Source organism: Hordeum vulgare, chromosome 5H (assembly GCF_904849725.1).
Source record: "Hordeum vulgare subsp. vulgare chromosome 5H, MorexV3_pseudomolecules_assembly, whole genome shotgun sequence".
Lineage (NCBI taxonomy): Eukaryota > Viridiplantae > Streptophyta > Magnoliopsida > Poales > Poaceae > Hordeum > Hordeum vulgare.
This window is the reverse complement of record NC_058522.1, coordinates 525044779-525061605: the sequence shown is the minus strand read 5'-3', so window position 1 is coordinate 525061605 and position 16827 is coordinate 525044779. Positions and strand designations below refer to the sequence as shown.

The 16827-nt window shown below is 45.8% G+C and overlaps 3 protein-coding genes across 3 annotated transcripts; 1 reads left to right on the top strand and 2 right to left on the bottom strand.

The window, feature by feature from the left end:
• The first annotated feature begins 4323 nt into the window (after nucleotides 1–4323).
• On the top strand, nucleotides 4324–7890 carry LOC123452179 (ATP-sulfurylase 3, chloroplastic-like). Its single transcript, XM_045128783.1, has 5 exons — nucleotides 4324–5001; nucleotides 6136–6541; nucleotides 6901–7161; nucleotides 7288–7374; nucleotides 7466–7890. Exons 1-5 carry the CDS (start codon nucleotides 4475–4477, stop codon nucleotides 7604–7606), a joined length of 1422 nt encoding a protein of 473 aa, XP_044984718.1. The 5' UTR covers nucleotides 4324–4474; the 3' UTR covers nucleotides 7607–7890.
• A 678-nt stretch (nucleotides 7891–8568) lies between these two features.
• On the bottom strand, nucleotides 8569–11260 carry LOC123452178 (calmodulin-like protein 4). The gene is made up of 4 exons (XM_045128781.1): nucleotides 11057–11260; nucleotides 9211–9368; nucleotides 9008–9088; nucleotides 8569–8916 (listed from the first exon to the last, which is right to left on the bottom strand). Exons 1-4 carry the CDS (start codon nucleotides 11130–11132, stop codon nucleotides 8764–8766), a joined length of 468 nt encoding a protein of 155 aa, XP_044984716.1. The 5' UTR covers nucleotides 11133–11260; the 3' UTR covers nucleotides 8569–8763.
• A 1125-nt stretch (nucleotides 11261–12385) lies between these two features.
• Nucleotides 12386–15796, bottom strand: LOC123452177 (probable histone H2A variant 3). Its single transcript, XM_045128780.1, has 3 exons — nucleotides 15688–15796; nucleotides 15405–15550; nucleotides 12386–12910 (listed from the first exon to the last, which is right to left on the bottom strand). Exons 2-3 carry the CDS (start codon nucleotides 15519–15521, stop codon nucleotides 12614–12616), a joined length of 414 nt encoding a protein of 137 aa, XP_044984715.1. The 5' UTR covers nucleotides 15522–15550; nucleotides 15688–15796; the 3' UTR covers nucleotides 12386–12613.
• Between the last annotated feature and the right edge of the window lie 1031 nt (nucleotides 15797–16827).

Here is a 16827-nt window from a genome sequence, read left to right as displayed (position 1 = left end):
AAAGCATACTAACACTTGGGCAATAATCACCATATCCTGACCAAAAAACTATCTTTGTTAGTGATACTAGCAAAAGGGACCGCGCATTGCAACAGAAGGAAAAAATATCACACATTCTTAATTTGCAAAAAAATTCTATAATCTGAAAATTTGTAGCTACGGCCCAAATAAAGATGATCTTAGCCTACAAAAGTGCAGTTCAAGATTTCACCGTTCTTCTATTTCAACGCGGCTTGTGTGTAGATTTAGTATATACAAAGAAACGGGCAAGTGATCTTCATTTTCGTCTCCAATCCCGATTTTTCTGAGGTGTTTATCCCTAATACAGATCAATACCGGTATGAAACAAAGTCGAATAGTGCATTATTGGTTAAGATCGCATCCTATATAGTAAAAAAATGATTAACAGGTAAAATAACACCATATTCAGATTCTATGTATTTTCTAAACAAATTCCATATATAGCATGTTATATTTAAAGTTACGGTTTAGAAGATATGAGTATTTTTAAAAACATTATATGTACTGCAGGTTTAATGCAAAAAATATCAGGAGGTTTCTGTAAAATAGCATGACGAACTAAGAATACCTATTTCTCCATTAGTAGGTACTAGCAAACATGTCTGTGCCTTGCAACGAAAAAAAAATCACCCTCTTATACATATTGGACGATATTTGTAAACCCTTTGACAACAAACAACATGATAAATAGTGTTAAGTAAAAATGTAATGACTGCATGATTTTTGAAGTGTACTCAATGTGTTTTTAAAAATCTTTGTGGGCACAATTTAAATAAATATGAAGGTCAACATTAATCCACTTGTTTACATAAACCTTGTATCAACAGTTTAGTATACATCATCGTATATTGATTGGTTATTGTGCACGACGAAAAATAGGGTTACTATGTACACATTGTAACCTTTAGCATATGATAGCTAGTAGGAATCAACATCCGTTATAGTGTCAACTCTATCTTTTGTGAGAGCATTAAACTGTTATATCTACTCAAGTTAAATGGGACAAGAAACATGTGTAATAGGCATTTCCAAAATAACCAATATAGAGAAGGTATTAATTAATATTGCACAATAATCTCTATTGTAGAAAGTAACATGCAAAATAATAGCATATTTGAAATCTTCACATTTTTCTGAGCGATTTTCATATATAACATGTTAGATTTGGAGTTAGGATTTAAAAGATATGAATGTTTTAAAAGCATTTGAATTTACACAAAAAATGAAGCAAAAGGAAAAAGAGGGCGTAGCATATTTGAAATCTTCACACTTTCCTGAATGATTTTCATATATAACATGTTAGATTTGAAGTTAGGATTTAAAAGATATGAATGTTTTAAAAGCATTTGAATTTACACAAAAAATGAAGCAAAAGAAAAAAAGGGTGGTGCCGGAGTCAAACTCAGGTCTCCTCCTAGTGGTGGAGCAAGGCGTCGGCGCATCGGCCACTGCGCTAGGTCCATGCTTGTGCTGAAATAGAGGTTGCACTTCATATAAACCATATTAATCGACCCATATATCGTTTTTTGACTTATGGATGGCATAATGGATAATTCTAGTCAACTTCAGGGCTAATTTAATTGACGGACGACAGAAGCACTCCGTGTTTCATTATTAGAAAAAGATAAATATGTACTAAGTTATCACAAAAAGGGGTGAAACAGAAGGATTGCTATGTCACCACCGTCAGTGCAAGCCGACAACGCCAAAATGATCTAGGATGAGCTCGAGCACTCCACCTAAAGTCTGAGCATGTCGATGCATGCAATGTCATGCCATGAACACCATCATCCCCTCCCCCCAATAAAAAAAAACACGCATACACACAATAATTGAATGTAGTTATTTATGTGTTCACTTTGTTCAGTTGTCGTTTGATAGTGGAACCCAATCCATTTTTTAGATTTTACGGAGAAAAAACAGTTATTCCTCTGTTGTCTAAGAAATAGCGAGATCAATTAAACCATTAGGGCTAAATGCATCAAATCCCAGGCAAACTCCTTTTTAAAGAAAAAATATACCATAAAACACATGAGAAGTAATCTTATTGCCCTCCCCCTAAAAAATAGAAAAGTAATGGTAGTGCATCTCCAACGCTGAACCCCAATTTTGCTCGAGTACAGGGGGGGCGGTCCGCATACACGGATGCAGAAGTCGGCCAATCAAAGCTAGCTGCATATGTTCGCTTACGTTTCAACTAAATTTTAACAAAAATGAACAAATTTAATGTGAACTCAAACAAACTGTACGATATTCATACTTGAATGTTTTTTTACATAAAACCGGGTGTTTTTCATAGAAGTCGGAGAAAATTCATTGCATTTACACATATTTCAACTAGACCGGACTATAAACCTAGACTAAAATGAACGTCGGTGTCCATTCCCCATCCGAGACCGGCCATGAGCCCAGAAAATGAAGCCCCGCCTCATCCGCCTCCTTTGCAATCCTCCGCAGCCCTTCATACCGAAGACATGTATTACCCATGTCCGATGGCCCGCTCCTCGAAATAGCAGGAGCCCTGGAGGTATATGCTTCACCGAGAGGGGAAGAATAGCCTCCGTCTTCTCTTTGTTCGGCAGTGTCGCACATCGAAGTGGCTCTAAAGGGATATGCTTCAGATGAAGGGGAAGGTTGGCCTCCGCTTTCGTGTTAATCGACAATCTGGAAGTCTTTGTCATAAAGATAAAGAAATAAGACAACAACATGTCTTCGCAATGCATCAGTATTCTTCTCAGCTTCCGTGAAGCACGGATGGTGGCCTTCTTGGGACCCAAGTGGCGACGACTTCCCATGTTATACTTTTCCTCGATGTTGGCAATGGCCGCGAACGTGCTAGCCGCCGTCTCGTTGATCTCCGTGAAGTCGACTTCTTTTTTCGTCGATAGGGCGCGGTTCCGCGAACGTTGACGGCTGATAGTGTGGTGCTAGGCGCGGGAGGAGTGGGCCTCATCTACGGGAGCCTCGCCACTCCTCTGCGAGCTGGCTTGTAGCGGCGAGTTGCTGCGGGATGCGTCGGCTTGGAGCCTCGCCCATGGTACTGACGACATGTAGTGGCGAGGGAGGTGGAGCGACGAATTGCCTGGCTTGTATCCAACATGCTCGACAGTCCACCCAACCGGCTATTATACCCAAGAACTCCTCTTCCTACTCGCCGGATGTCTTGGATAGTGTGGATATTAAGGTGCAAGGAGGAGATGGGGAGTGGTGGTGTGGTGCGATTCTACACCCGGCGTCTGTCCTCGTTTGAATTGCGGACGAACGTGAGAAGCCAACCAACGTTATGTTTAATGTCGTTTGGCTCTCGTGAACCGATGTGGGGACGTAGTCGGTTTTCCGACACGCGTGTTGGTTTAATGAATGTAGGCAGGCAATCTTTAGACGATTGAATGCGGCAAGGAGGTATGTTCATCCCGGCGGGTAGTGGACGGCGCGTCGATTCAATACCGGTAGTGTGAGGTCACGCCTGCCCTGGGCCGACGTCAATGCGGGCAGATGGCGTGGGGCAGAAATGCACACAAGCGAGGAGGAGGGTTTCGAGTGGGTCGCGGTTGCTAGACGGGGAAATGGCAGCGGTCCGGACGCGCACAAATCATCCCTCCCACACTTTGTCTTTGGTTTGCTGTAGAAAGCTTGCCCGGACTGGTCATGCAGACAGATGCAGGACCGTGTTGGATGGCACAACAAGTTCGCACCCCTTAGTCCGGCCCCTTATATCACCTCGGACCCCAATAGCTAGGGTGGCATCTGCGAACTCCGATGGCATTTAAGTGTATTGTGTGAGATCGGGGTGGCATTTTGCAAACTTGCCATGGTAGTCCTTTTAAATTACGGGGAGGTTTTGAAAGAGAACCGTCACCGCCGATCTGATCTGACGGTTTTGAAGACGTTCGTCAGGATTGGGCCCGAGACGAAGGTTCGCGATATAAACATTTCCCTGCGAGCTGAATCAAGAAGGAGCATGCGGGGCATAAACCCCCACGGCGCAAACGATCCGGCCTCGACAAAAGACACATAAGTTCACACGTCACCAAAGTCGTTCGGGACACCAGTCCAAGTCCCAAGTGTCCCTGAAAACAAAAAAGAAATCCAAACCAAAACTGGGCAAAGGCAAGGCGAGGAAGGCACTTGCCAGCCCGCCCCGCCCCGCTCCACATCCTCATCAGCCCCCATTAGCGCAGCCCCCACGTCCCCTTGTCCACGTTCGTCGCGCCCATGGCCTCCGCCCCGCAATCCCATCCAGGTTCACCTCCACCCCCCTCCATCCACCCCCCCTCCATCCACCCCCCTCCATCCACCCCCATTTTTTATACGCGCACCCACCGCCAAGGTCAGGCCGCCAGCCGCAAGGAAAGAGCAAGACGAAACCTGATAAACGCCCCCGATATAAGTAGTCGGGGGGAGGCGGGGGCCGTGACCAGATCGTCAGCAAGAAGCATCAGCACCACCAGCCATGGCGACGCAGGCCGCCTTCGCGGTGAGGTTCCCGCAGCTGGCGCGGCCCAGCAGGGGGCAGGGACAGCCGGCGGCGGCGGCGGCGCGGGTCGCGGTGAGGGGCGGCGGCAGGGCCGCGGCGGCGGCGGCGCGCGGGGTGCGGTGCCGGGCCGGCGGCCTGATCGAGCCGGACGGGGGCAGGCTGGTGGAGCTGGTGGCGCCCGAGGAGGGCGGGCGGCGGGCGGCGCTGCGGCGGGAGGCGGCGGCGCTGCCGCACCGGGTGCGCCTGGGCCGCGTGGACACCGAGTGGCTGCACGTGCTCAGCGAGGGCTGGGCCAGCCCGCTGCGCGGCTTCATGCGCGAGACCGAGTTCCTCCAAGCACTTCATTTCAACGCCGTCCGCGGCGCCGATGGCAGCCTCGTCAACATGTCCGTGCCCATCGTCCTCGCCCTCGACGACGCCCAGCGCCGCGCCATCCAGGCCTCCGCCGCCACCAGCGTCGCGCTCGTCGACGCCCACGACCGCCCCGTCGCCGTCCTCCGCGAGTGAGAACCTATCCCCCCTCTTTTCTCTCTCTCTGTTTTTTTCCCCTCTCCCATGATTAAATGTACCCTAGCTAGTAGTACCAATTTTAAGACATGCTAATTCATAATGTTTCTTTCGGGTAGGAATTGGGGAATTATGTTGTGAGCTTATTTAGGCTCCTGCTGATAATGGTGGTTTCTTCAACCTCAAACTTGTGGATTCACTGTTAAGAGGGCATATGGTTTGCACATTTCGGTAGCTACACAGCTTATCTGTGTACACAATTCTAGTAGCTCTTATCTAAACTTAGTGCTAGTATATACTCCATTTCTTTTACTAAGAATACGGGCAATGATGGTCAGCAAAGTGTGGTGGTCAGCAATTTGCTACCTTAAGTGGCTACTTGACACTCAAACGAAATTCGTATCAGTTTCTGCTTTTGTGGAATGGGGCTATGATAGTGAGGACTTCAGTCATACTTTTAACAGCGTAGTTGTATATGTTGACAATCTTCAGATATCCATGGTATGCCAATCATGCATCATCCAATAGATGATTACTAAAGTCAATAATACCTTCTGTCGTAATAAAATTGATAATACCGTCGGTCTTAGTAAAGTTGACAATACCTTCCGTCGTACTAAACTTGATAATACCTTCGGTCGCAGTAAAGTTGACAATACCTACGGTCGTATTAAAGTTGATAATACCTTCAGCCATATCAAACTTGATAATACCTTTGGTCGTATTAAATTGCATATCTTATCGTATTGTTCCCTTCAATAGATATTCCATTGTGTCGTTTTTTCGACGCCTTTCCTAGTACTTTACAACTTGTGATACCTCGTACTTACATCGCCATGATTTATCTGATTTTTATAAACATCAAGCGCTGAAAATGAAAATGATGCTGTCCTAGAAATGTAGCAACTGGATATCTGAAGTGACATAATGACATCGACGTAGCACGCCTCTATCTGTTGACGCAATCTCCAGTCTTAAGAAGATGTTACACCTGGTTTCCAATGAAAAGGATTTTATGCTGTTGGAAACAAGCATAGCCTATTTATATGATATATGAGTGATTTTCTTTTAGTGTACTGAATGCTCTTCATCTATAACTCATTTTTAACACTCTTTCCTTCTTTCTTCAGTATTGAGATCTACAAGCATAACAAGGAAGAAAGAATTGCACGGACTTGGGGAACAGCTGCACGTGGACTGCCGTACGTAGAGGAGGCGATTACAAATGCTGGTGATTGGTTGATTGGTGGAGACCTGGAGGTTATAGAACCAATCAAGTATAATGATGGCCTGGATCAGTATCGTTTGTCTCCAGCACAGCTGCGTGAAGAATTTGCCAGGCGCAATGCAGATGCAGTGTTTGCTTTTCAACTTCGTAACCCTGTGCACAATGGGCATGCGTTGCTCATGACTGATACACGGAGGCGTCTTCTTGAGATGGGCTACAAAAACCCTGTTCTTCTTCTCCATCCACTGGGAGGATTCACAAAAGCAGATGACGTGCCTCTTAGTGTGAGAATGAAGCAGCATGAGAAGGTACTGAGTTATAACAATCCTACCATCCATTTTCTAAAAAAAGGAAATATGACTCCTATAGCCATAGATAGAAATTAACTATAATCCTGGGTAACAGGTCTTATGGTGAAACCTTTTTATATGAGACTAGTATAGACACATTAAGATGTACTCCCTCCGTTCCTAAATATAAGTCTTTTAAGAGATTTCACTAGGAGTCTACATACGGAGCAAAATGAGTGAATCTACACTCTAAAGTATGTCTATATACATCCGTATGTAGTCTATTAGTGGAATCTCTAGAAAGACTTATATTTAGGAACGGAGGGAGTAAAAGCATAATCCCTGCATTGTTCTGACGTCTTTCCTTCATTTTCTAGGTTCTTGAGGAAGGTGTCCTAAACCCAGAATCAACTGTGGTTGCAATCTTCCCCTCTCCAATGCACTATGCTGGGCCAACTGAGGTGCAGTGGCATGCTAAGGCTCGTATAAATGCTGGTGCAAACTTCTATATTGTCGGAAGAGACCCTGCTGGTATGGGCCACCCGACCGAAAAGAGGGACCTTTATGATGCTGATCATGGGAAAAAAGTACTGAGCATGGCTCCTGGGCTTGAGAGGCTCAATATCCTTCCTTTCAAGGTGTGTAATCCTTCCAGGCCAGACACCCCATTCTGATCTTGCCATCAATATGTTTTACTCAATGTCGAAATACTATTGTTTTATTCTGTTTTCTTGACATGTCTTGTCATTCTTATTTTGGATCAGGTGGCTGCATACGACACAAAGCATAACAAGATGAATTTCTTCGACCCATCAAGGAAAGAGGACTTCCTGTTCATCTCTGGCACAAAGGTAATTCATTTCAGTGTCATTGGCACATCACTTAACTCTGGCCCCAACATTTTGTTAACCTTGTCCTAACAAAGTTGCCACTGTAACACAGATGCGCAGCCTTGCCAAGAATCGCGAGAGCCCACCCGACGGTTTTATGTGCCCGGGTGGCTGGAAGGTCCTCGTCGAGTACTACGACAGCTTGGCGCCTCCAGAAGGCAGCAGCAAACTGCGAGAGGCGGTTGCGGCTTAGAAGCTGAAAGACGCCTCGGATAAGTAGTACCGATGTATCTCGTGTCATGAACCAATGATATATGATTGTATATTGGTGGTAAGAATCGACATTTGGGCATGAACCCCAGCACTCCCCGTGTGGTTTGTACTGCATACTAGTATCTGCTAGCAGTGTTACCCCCGGAGCCCATCATGTGCTTGTGGTGCCAATAAGGATGGGTTTTGTATCCTCTTTGCCAGATCTGTACATAACTACATATACAATATTGTGGTAATTTATCTAGTGCTTGATGTGTTTGCTAAGATCTCTTCTTAGGTTGATGTTCAGATTTCTCTTGATTTTTAGTTTCATGGTGTTATATTTTTCACCTGAATAAATGGCAACATGAGAAGGAGATGATCAAGTGTAAAGAAATGAAATTGACAAGGTCGATTCTTGTAGGGACTGCCTGAGTTCTTTTTTCTTTAAACATGTAAGAGTTTGTGTGGACCGTTGGATGATCCAATTTTGTGTTCCTCCCGCTTCTCTCTCGAACCACCGCAAAGGAAACTGAACTAAAAGCATTTAAAAAAAATGGCGATAAATACATCTAATCTGGCGACTAAGCTTTTTAAAAATTCGACAATCAAGTATTTGTAATCTTGCAACTAAACATGTTAAACTTTTTTGATTACTAAGTACTTTGTATGTCTGGTAAATAAGTATCGGTTCTACCAGAGGTCCTCGCATGAGCTACAATGGACCTAACAACTACTCCCTGTGTTCCTAAATATAAGACATTTTAGATATTGTACTATGAACTATATATGGATGTATATAGACATATTTTAGAGTGTAGATTCATTCATTTTGCTCCGTATGTAGTCTTTTAATGGAATCTGTAAAATCTTATATTTAGGAACGGAGGAAGTATAATAGATAAAACAAACACTGACCATGGGATGTACATTGTAAAAAGACATAAAGGTGGCTAGCATAACTTCCAAGAACCAAAGAACGTGGTGTAAATATATGTGGCAATTGCCGTTATGTAATCTTATTACATATAGTGCACAAACAGCTTCTAAGATAAATACACAAGCTTACAGTGGCTTCAGAAAGTAACAATTCGACAAGCAGTGAATTTACAACGAAGAACCAGTGGTTTTGCATCCATCACCAGCATTTAGTTTTGTTCACCCGGTTATCTTGCGCTCGGCATTCTTCATAATGAGCGCAAATTCATCGTAATTCACCTGCCCGTCGCCATCGGTGTCCGCCTCCCTGATCATCTGCTCAACCTCCTCGTCGGTCATCTTCTCCCCGAGATTGATCATCACCGTCCTCAGCTGCATGTACATGGGCAAGATGAAACTAAGCAGTGCCTCAAATGAGCTTGTGAATTGTCTGAACTTGAGAAGAGGGTGCCATTATATTCACCTCAACAGGGGAGATAAATCCATTTCGATCCTTGTCCAGGACCTCGAAAGCTTCCTTGAGCTCTTCGTCGGCGTCTCCGTCCTGCAATTTCAGATGGAAATCGAAAGCAGCAGCACGATCAGGCACTGGCAGGCCCAGTTTGTCAAACAGTAGAATCAAATCAAATCAAACAGGTGATTGTTCATTGGATTGCAGAGCTTCACCTGCATCTTCCTGGCAATGAGGCTCAAGAACTCCTGGAAATCGATGGTGCCGTTCCCGTCCGTGTCGACCTCGCGCATCATGTCGGTGAGCTCCTGGTTGGTCGGGTCGAGGCCGAGGGAGCGAGTCACCGTGGCCAGCTCTTCCAAGCTGATGCATCCTTCATGTCACAAAATTAATGTCCCAATATCTCACATGTCAATCATGTTCGAAAACTCTGTTTTCATTTTAGGTCTGCTCATGCTTATCCTGATCCCAAATGGGCCAAGACAACACCACGTGCGAAGCGTATGGTCAAAGGTTTTGACCAAGATATGATAAACTGGAGCACTACTTAAATGTATGTGTATATGAGCAGACAGGTGTGTGACAAGTAATGTCACCACAGCCATCACAAAAACAGGTCTGGTTCTTGATGGGCAGGGGCATGGGCAGGATCACAAATGAGCCAATAGCAAGCACTTGTTCTGAAATGTTCTTTGACTGAACTTAAGTGCTTGTTTGCTACAGTACAATGGTCTACATAGGCCCTGTTTGGTAAGCTAGAGTGGTTAGAGTTAGTTTCTAGCTCATGACTAACCCTAAACTAACTCTAGGCAAATAGGTGTTTGGATGGAAGGGTTAGATTGATAATAGATGCACTTTATGGAAAAAGAAAAGTGATTTTTTAATAGGCCCCATGAGAACTAGCTTCAATTAGCATCTCTTGGCTAGTGGGAGAGAGAGAAAAAAATATTTTTTAATGAACCCCATGAGAACTAGCTCCAATTAGCACCTCTTGGATGGGATAGTTTTTTTGGGTGGGTTAGATGCAACTAGCTCCAATCTAACCCTTATGTTTGGATATTTTAGGGCTAGTTGAACCCAAACTAGCTCAAACTAACTCTAGCCCATGGATTCAAACAGGGCTATAGTGGTAGTAATTTATTTTCTATTGGGATGAAATCCAGTAGGGTTTTCTTTTCCTGCGACCAATGTCTTTGAATTGCCGGACTGGGGTTTAAAATTTCCCACAGAAATCCATCATTTGTTCTTGAAATAGTTTTTGGTTTTGGCCCCCATTTTATAGATACATACATCACCAACCAAGTCCATACAAGCAATTCAAGTGCGAGCAAAGTAAATAAGAGTTTTGCTGGGGCTACAGTAGCACAAACATGCCCAAAAGCGAAAGAAATCTACTCCCTCCGTTCCTAAGTATAAGTCTTTTTAGAGATTTCAATACGGACTACATACGGATGTATATAGACATATATTAGAGTGTAGATTCACTCATTTTGCTTCATATGTACTCCCTCCGTCCCAAAATAACTGTCTCAACTTTATACTAGCTCTAGTATAAAGTTGTACTAAGCTTGAGACAGTTATTTTGGGACGGAGGGAGTAGTTTCTATTTGAAATCTCTAAGAAGACTTATATTTACAAACTTTCCGCAAAAAAAAAACTTATATTTAGAAACTGAGAAAAAAACAGGGCTCTAATATCTGAAATTAGTCATAAAGCGAACCCTGCTGGTGAGCTCTAGACGATCATCGATCTATCTGGTTGCTCTAATGCAGATCATGAGCCCATCTTATGGTCCAGGCTCGGGCTGCGTGCTTTGTATCGACGAGTTTTTCCGTCTCTATGGAGATAGAGTATGATGATTTCTCTCTCAGCAACGAATAAGTTGAGCTGTGGCTACGAAAGCCATCTTGAATTCTAGTAGTCCACAACAGATAAAAAGATGAAACAGAAAGAAGAAGAAAACTAGCATTGGTTACAAAATCCAGCAATGACCAAGAAGGCAAGAAGAGGGAACAAAGAAATGGAGGAGAAGGGTGGAGAGAGAGATGGAAGCAGACGAACCATCGCCGTTCTTGTCGAAGAGCGAGAAGGCCTCCTGGAACGCCGCCATCTGCTCCCCCGTCAGCGCTTCTTCCATGAGCGCGCCGCAGCCTCTGGACTAACGTCAGTGGAGCTGGAGCAAGAAGGGGAAGCGGAAAGGCAGGAGGTAGGGTAGCACACGGTATATGGAGAAGAAGAGAGGAGAGGAGAGGAGGGAAGCTAGGTAGAAGGGGGGCGGGGGCGGGGGCGGGTAGATAAATAAAGATGACCTCGGTGTGCTCGGAGACGGACAGGGACGCACACGCGCTCGCCTACTGGGCGGGCCTGTGGAAAGACTTGGCGCTGGGTCTCGTGGTTTTCCAGGCCATTTCCTGCGCTTTCCCCCTCCCCTCGCGGTGCTCACGACAGCGACCACAACAGCAGTCCCGATCTCGATCTCGTTGCCTTGAGGGAGGGACAGACGATGGGCACAAGGATCGCATAGGAAGTGAATGTGGATTTCATTTGGGGAATAGGCTATTTCATTCGTCGAATGATGCAGCAATATTGTTCACGGTTGGAAATGACAGGCCCTGTGCTCGAACCTTCCACGTCAGTTCTGGTCTTACTTACCCCGTGCACAACGCAGTGCAGAGAGGCCGCGTCGAATTCAGGACCTCTGGCTCTGGGCACAAGTCGATGCACCGGGCCTGTCCTTGAATGGGAAAATAGGGGAGTTGGCCAAACATTCGAAACCTGATTGATCTACAAAAAGGAGTAAATGAAGTATTTTAGGCTGGTCACAATGGAGAGTAACATAAGGTAGGAACATACACGCTTTCCTAGACTATGTTCCTACCTCCACAATGGGGAGTAACATGTATGTAGTGTCATGCAACAATGCATTTATTAGGCTATAGACTCATTGTTTCTTAGAGTGTGTGATGTTCCGGTAACTTAGCTAGTTACCACAAGCACCTCTCTCTTCACTAAATACGTGCCACATAAGCAAAGTTGTATTAGAGTGTGTGATGTTACTGCTAAGTTCCTCCCCATTGTGACCAGCCTTAACAAACGGGAGAAGGAAAGCGTGTTACAGGCAAGCATACTGCACACGCAGCAGCAGAACCAATCGTTCAACGCTGGCAGACAGACAAAACAGGAACCTGCAGCCCCAAATCAATCAATGTACTTCAAATTCAGATAGACTGACCATCCCTAATTCGTCTGCTCCGAACTTAGCCCATTCTACTGACAAAACCAAACACGAAAAACAACTCAAGAAAAAAAACGAGAACAACTACAAAAAAAGAACAGAACGAAAACAGCTACCAAAATGGAATAGATGAGAGCCAACTATTACTCACAACATGTTTAAAAGGTTTTTGCATTGAGAGTCTATCACAGAGTTAACGAACAAACATAAACACCACGTCCAAATGACTCAATCGGTACCAGGGAAACATTACACAGACGGACAACAACTTTGATCTGGAAGGAGCACAGCTAAACGCTAAACGACACGATAAACTTATCTCACAGACGACTGAGAAAATGTCCAGTTTAAGCTAGAGATGCTCCTTTTCTATTTTTTTATTTTCACTCTTTGGAGGACTTGTTGATCAGGGACTTGTGGATGTGTGGGATCACACCTCCACCAGCAATGGTGCCCTTGATGAGGGTGTCAAGCTCCTCGTCTCCACGGATGGCCAGCTGCAGGTGACGAGGGGTGATACGCTTCACCTTCAGATCCTTGCTAGCGTTCCCAGCCAGCTCCAGAACCTCGGCCGTCAGGTACTCGAGGATAGCAGCAGAGTAGACCGCCGCAGTAGCACCAACGCGGCCATTCGCCTGGGTCCTTTGCTTCAGCTGACGATGGATACGGCCAACAGGGAACTGAAATATCGCACAGCCATAAATTAGTACACGGGAGCATGTCTAAATGTTTAGACAAGAATTGCATAGCAATAACATTAAATCAAGGGATGCAAACACCCCAAATCAAGTGTCTTGGTAGGATTTCGTCAAAACATCTGACTAACAGGACCTACCAACCTAGGCAGCACCCATGCTGCTAAGTGCAAGGCCAATACAAATAATATTCATAATTTTGAAAACAATGGACCAATTGACCATCACATACTTGAAGTGGGCTGTGAAACAGATGTAAAAGCAGAAAGCATGGACACAAGTTGGTATAACAGATCAGCATATGCTAACAAACTATCACTTGTTGAGTAGTATATGAGAGATTGATGTGACAGCAGTATATCATACACAATAAAACTAGGATGTGATCACTTCATGACTTGCAAGAAAAAAGAACCACAACAGCATGATATAATCTCCATCGGTATTCCCCAATTACCCCATCTTTCACTATCATGACGGTAACACCACTGCAACCTCACCCATAGTTGAGGAGTTTCCAGGTCAACAGGGAACGAACAGGAACAAGGGTCGAGGATTACCGCTTGCAAAACATAGGGAGCAATCGGGGTACACTCTTTAGAACAACAAATCAACAGGCGGAACACGACCTAAGCAGTTTCAAGACGATGACCCAGGAACGAAAATGGCAAGACGGTGGGTTAACTAATTAATTAGTTGCCTGATTACATGCCTTAATTCTAGATATAATTAAGGGGCAGTCTTTATCTACATGAGCAAATATGGAATTAGTTGTCAATAGGAAACAATATATAATCTAAATCCCGATCTGCATCCAACCCAATTTGTATCAAGGCATGGCAAGGGAGACATGGCAGCAGCAAGCATATGCCTGTGCTGCCTCGATGATCCAGCCCAGCGCCCTAGGTTTCCCCGGTTGTTGGGAGCAACGACCAGGCCTTGGCTGCCATATCCACATCTAGGATAGGATGACTACGGAGGCCTACGCGGTGAAGCTCCACTACCGGCTCCGGCGGCACATCTGTGTGGACTGCAGATGGCAAGTAAGTATCCATGTTGTCCCTGAACTAGGGCTGCGTCCCCGCCTTCTACTGTTGTCGGCCCGACCCACAATCCTGGTCGATGACCCCGAAACAGGGGCCGCGGTATCGTTCCGCGCTCCAACAACAATGGACTCAACACCTATCTATAGATAGATGCCCAACCCTCAATCCAGGTCGACGACCCCAAAATTGGGTCCGCGACATCGTTCCGCGTTTACTATGACTCACCACCTATCTATAGCTAGATGAATAATGAATTCAATTATATCATCATGAAATCTACAAAACCCCGATGCATAACATGAACAGAATCCTCTGCTAGGGCAACCATCCTTGAACTGTACATAACATGAACAAGACCAGGATGGTAACACTAGTCCACTGAACACAGCTAAACAGAGCAAATGCTTCTCTAGACCTACAAAATATCTGCCAAGATGCTACAACTTTATCAAATCTCTAAATCCCCGCTTAACTTGCACGCAACCAATCGACAGAATAATCTTAACCCATGCTGCCGTAACAAAGGAAATAGCCACGAAACCACTCAAATACGACGGGCCAAAAGCCAGGCGCACACGACTCATGTTGCCCCTGCCAACGACTAGTGTTGTCCCATGCCTCGACGCCGATCCTTGATCAGGGTCGACGACCCCTGAACATGGGATGCGGCACCATTCCGCTTTCTCAAAAACTATGGACTCACCACATATCTATAGACCAATGCACAATGAATTATATCATCACTAAAAGCTAGAAAGAGGAGCAAACGCTCATCCAGATCTACCAAAATCCCAAGGAGGCCTGAGAACTTCTTAAATCTCTAAAACCCCACCTAACTTGCACGCAGCCCATCCACAGAAGAATCTAACCCATGCCTACTGTAACAAAGGGAACAGCACACAATCACCTCCCTACAGCTTGCCCTCGAGCACGCTAGCCACAAAACCACTCGTGTTGTAACTGCCACCAACTCGTGTTGTCCCACGCCTCAACGCCAACCCTTGATCCAGGTCGACGACCGCTGAACAGGGGACGTGGTATCATTTCGCTTTTTCAGCAACTATGGACTCACCACACATCTATAGACCAATGCACAATAAAACTCTATCATCCCGAACAGCTAGACAGGGCAAACGCTTACCCAGATCTACAAAAATCCTGCGGAGGCCCGACGACTCTCGAATCTCTAAAACCCCACCTAACCTGCGCGCAGCCAATCCACCGAATAATCTAACCCATGCCGACTGCTACCAGGGAAACAGCACGCAATCGCCTCCCTCCAGCCCGCCCTCGAGCACGCGGGCCGCGGAACCGCCCGAACACCGCGCCCAGCGGGCAACCGCGCGCGCGACGCTTCGAATTCGAACCAAATCTAAGCCCGCGTACGGAGAGAAGACGAAGACGGAGCAAGCGCGTGCGAGGAGCTCGCTCACCTGGAGCCCGGCGCGGGACGAGCGGGAGATGGGGGCCTTCTTCCCCTTGTCCTTCTCGGCGGTCTTGGCGGCCGTCGTCTTGGCCGCGAGCAGGCCCTTGCCTCCCTTCCCGGCCATCTCCTCCCCTTCCGCCTCGGCGAGAACCCCTGCAACCAAATCCGACGGGCCGGGCGGCGAATCAGCGCGGATCGGGGGACGAATCGGGCGGATCCCGCGCCCGGGCGGGATAAATCGCGGGGGGGAATTGGAGGAAACCCGGTGGGATTCGCGGGGAGACCCTCACCTTTTTGGCTCCCCTCCCGTTCTCCTCACGCGACGCGACTCGGAGCGGAAGAGCGGAGAGAGATTTTTTTTTTTTCCTGCTCTGGTGCGGGGGCAGCCGCTCGGGTTGGTGGGGAATTTATAAACGGGAGGGTTGACGATTGGGCCCCTGTGGTAGTAGGCTATTGTGGATAGCTCCTGGTGGTGCGCAGGAACTTTGGTCAAGGGCGGTTATGGGTTTTGTTACTTCTGGGGGGTCTGATATGCTGATTGTAAATGTTAGCACGTTTTTAGCGTCTGCTCCTGTGACGAGGATTCAAAATTGCGGCTCGAAACCTAAACGACCCTCGTTGCTATGGATAACAAGAGCAACTTCAGTGGCCGACTTATTTCATCCACCGTCGTCTGTTTAGATTCGTATGGATAAAAGTCATGGTTTAACGTGTGGATTTATTTTCAAAACGCGTCCGCTTTACGTCTGTGGCGACACATTTCTGGCTCAAACTTAGGACTGAAATGCGTCGGTGCGGACACGAAGCGAACACGCGCGCCCTCTTTCTCTGTGTCCGCATGTGACCGGCCTGGCCGACTTGTCACACAGCCACCCACCCACCTCTGCATGTTTATTTAATTCGATGACCCATCCCATCCACCTTTCTCCCATTATTATATTACCACAGTGATGCTGTCCACTTGCTTTTCGTTGGATACATGTGCTGACCCATTTAAAAAAACGAACACGGACATACCGACGGACGACCCAAACAAACAAAAAGCGGACAAAATCGTCGTCCGTTTGATCGGTCCGTTGGAGTTGCCCTAACTACTCCACCTATTTTCACAACCTACAGCTTTATTTTTTTTATTATACTTGATGGTTGAGAACATGCAAGTGATGGACTCAAGCACTTTGTAATTTATTTTGAAACAAGATGGTCACACCAACAACTCATTTTGCTTTGCTTTTACCGCGAGTGTAATTCACATCTTTTTCTGCGACGAGTGTGATTCAAATTTACTGTTTTTTATTGTGTTTTCTTTTAGAAATACGAAAGACGATGAAAATAATGTAAATAAATCCATATGCAACTAATGGATTGTTGTGTTTTTTTTATTACATATAGTGCGATATGCAGTATTTGCGCTCGCATCGATGTCCCCG

Excerpts from the sequence above, each read along its gene's own strand:
- LOC123452178 (XM_045128781.1), bottom strand. The coding sequence starts at position 11,132 with ATGGAAGAAGCGCTGACGGGGGAGCAGATGGCGGCGTTCCAGGAGGCC. Across the intron at positions 9,089-9,210 it reads TCATTGCCAGGAAGATGCAG|GACGGAGACGCCGACGAAGA; the intron begins GTGAAGCTCTGC and ends CTGAAATTGCAG. Across the intron at positions 8,917-9,007 it reads GATTTATCTCCCCTGTTGAG|CTGAGGACGGTGATGATCAA; the intron begins GTGAATATAATG and ends ATGTACATGCAG.
- LOC123452179 (XM_045128783.1), top strand. The coding sequence starts at position 4,475 with ATGGCGACGCAGGCCGCCTTCGCGGTGAGGTTCCCGCAGCTGGCGCGG. Across the intron at positions 5,002-6,135 it reads CCCGTCGCCGTCCTCCGCGA|TATTGAGATCTACAAGCATA; the intron begins GTGAGAACCTAT and ends TTCTTTCTTCAG. Across the intron at positions 7,375-7,465 it reads TGTTCATCTCTGGCACAAAG|ATGCGCAGCCTTGCCAAGAA; the intron begins GTAATTCATTTC and ends ACTGTAACACAG.
- LOC123452177 (XM_045128780.1), bottom strand. The coding sequence starts at position 15,521 with ATGGCCGGGAAGGGAGGCAAGGGCCTGCTCGCGGCCAAGACGACGGCC. Across the intron at positions 12,911-15,404 it reads CGTCCCGCGCCGGGCTCCAG|TTCCCTGTTGGCCGTATCCA; the intron begins GTGAGCGAGCTC and ends GCGATATTTCAG.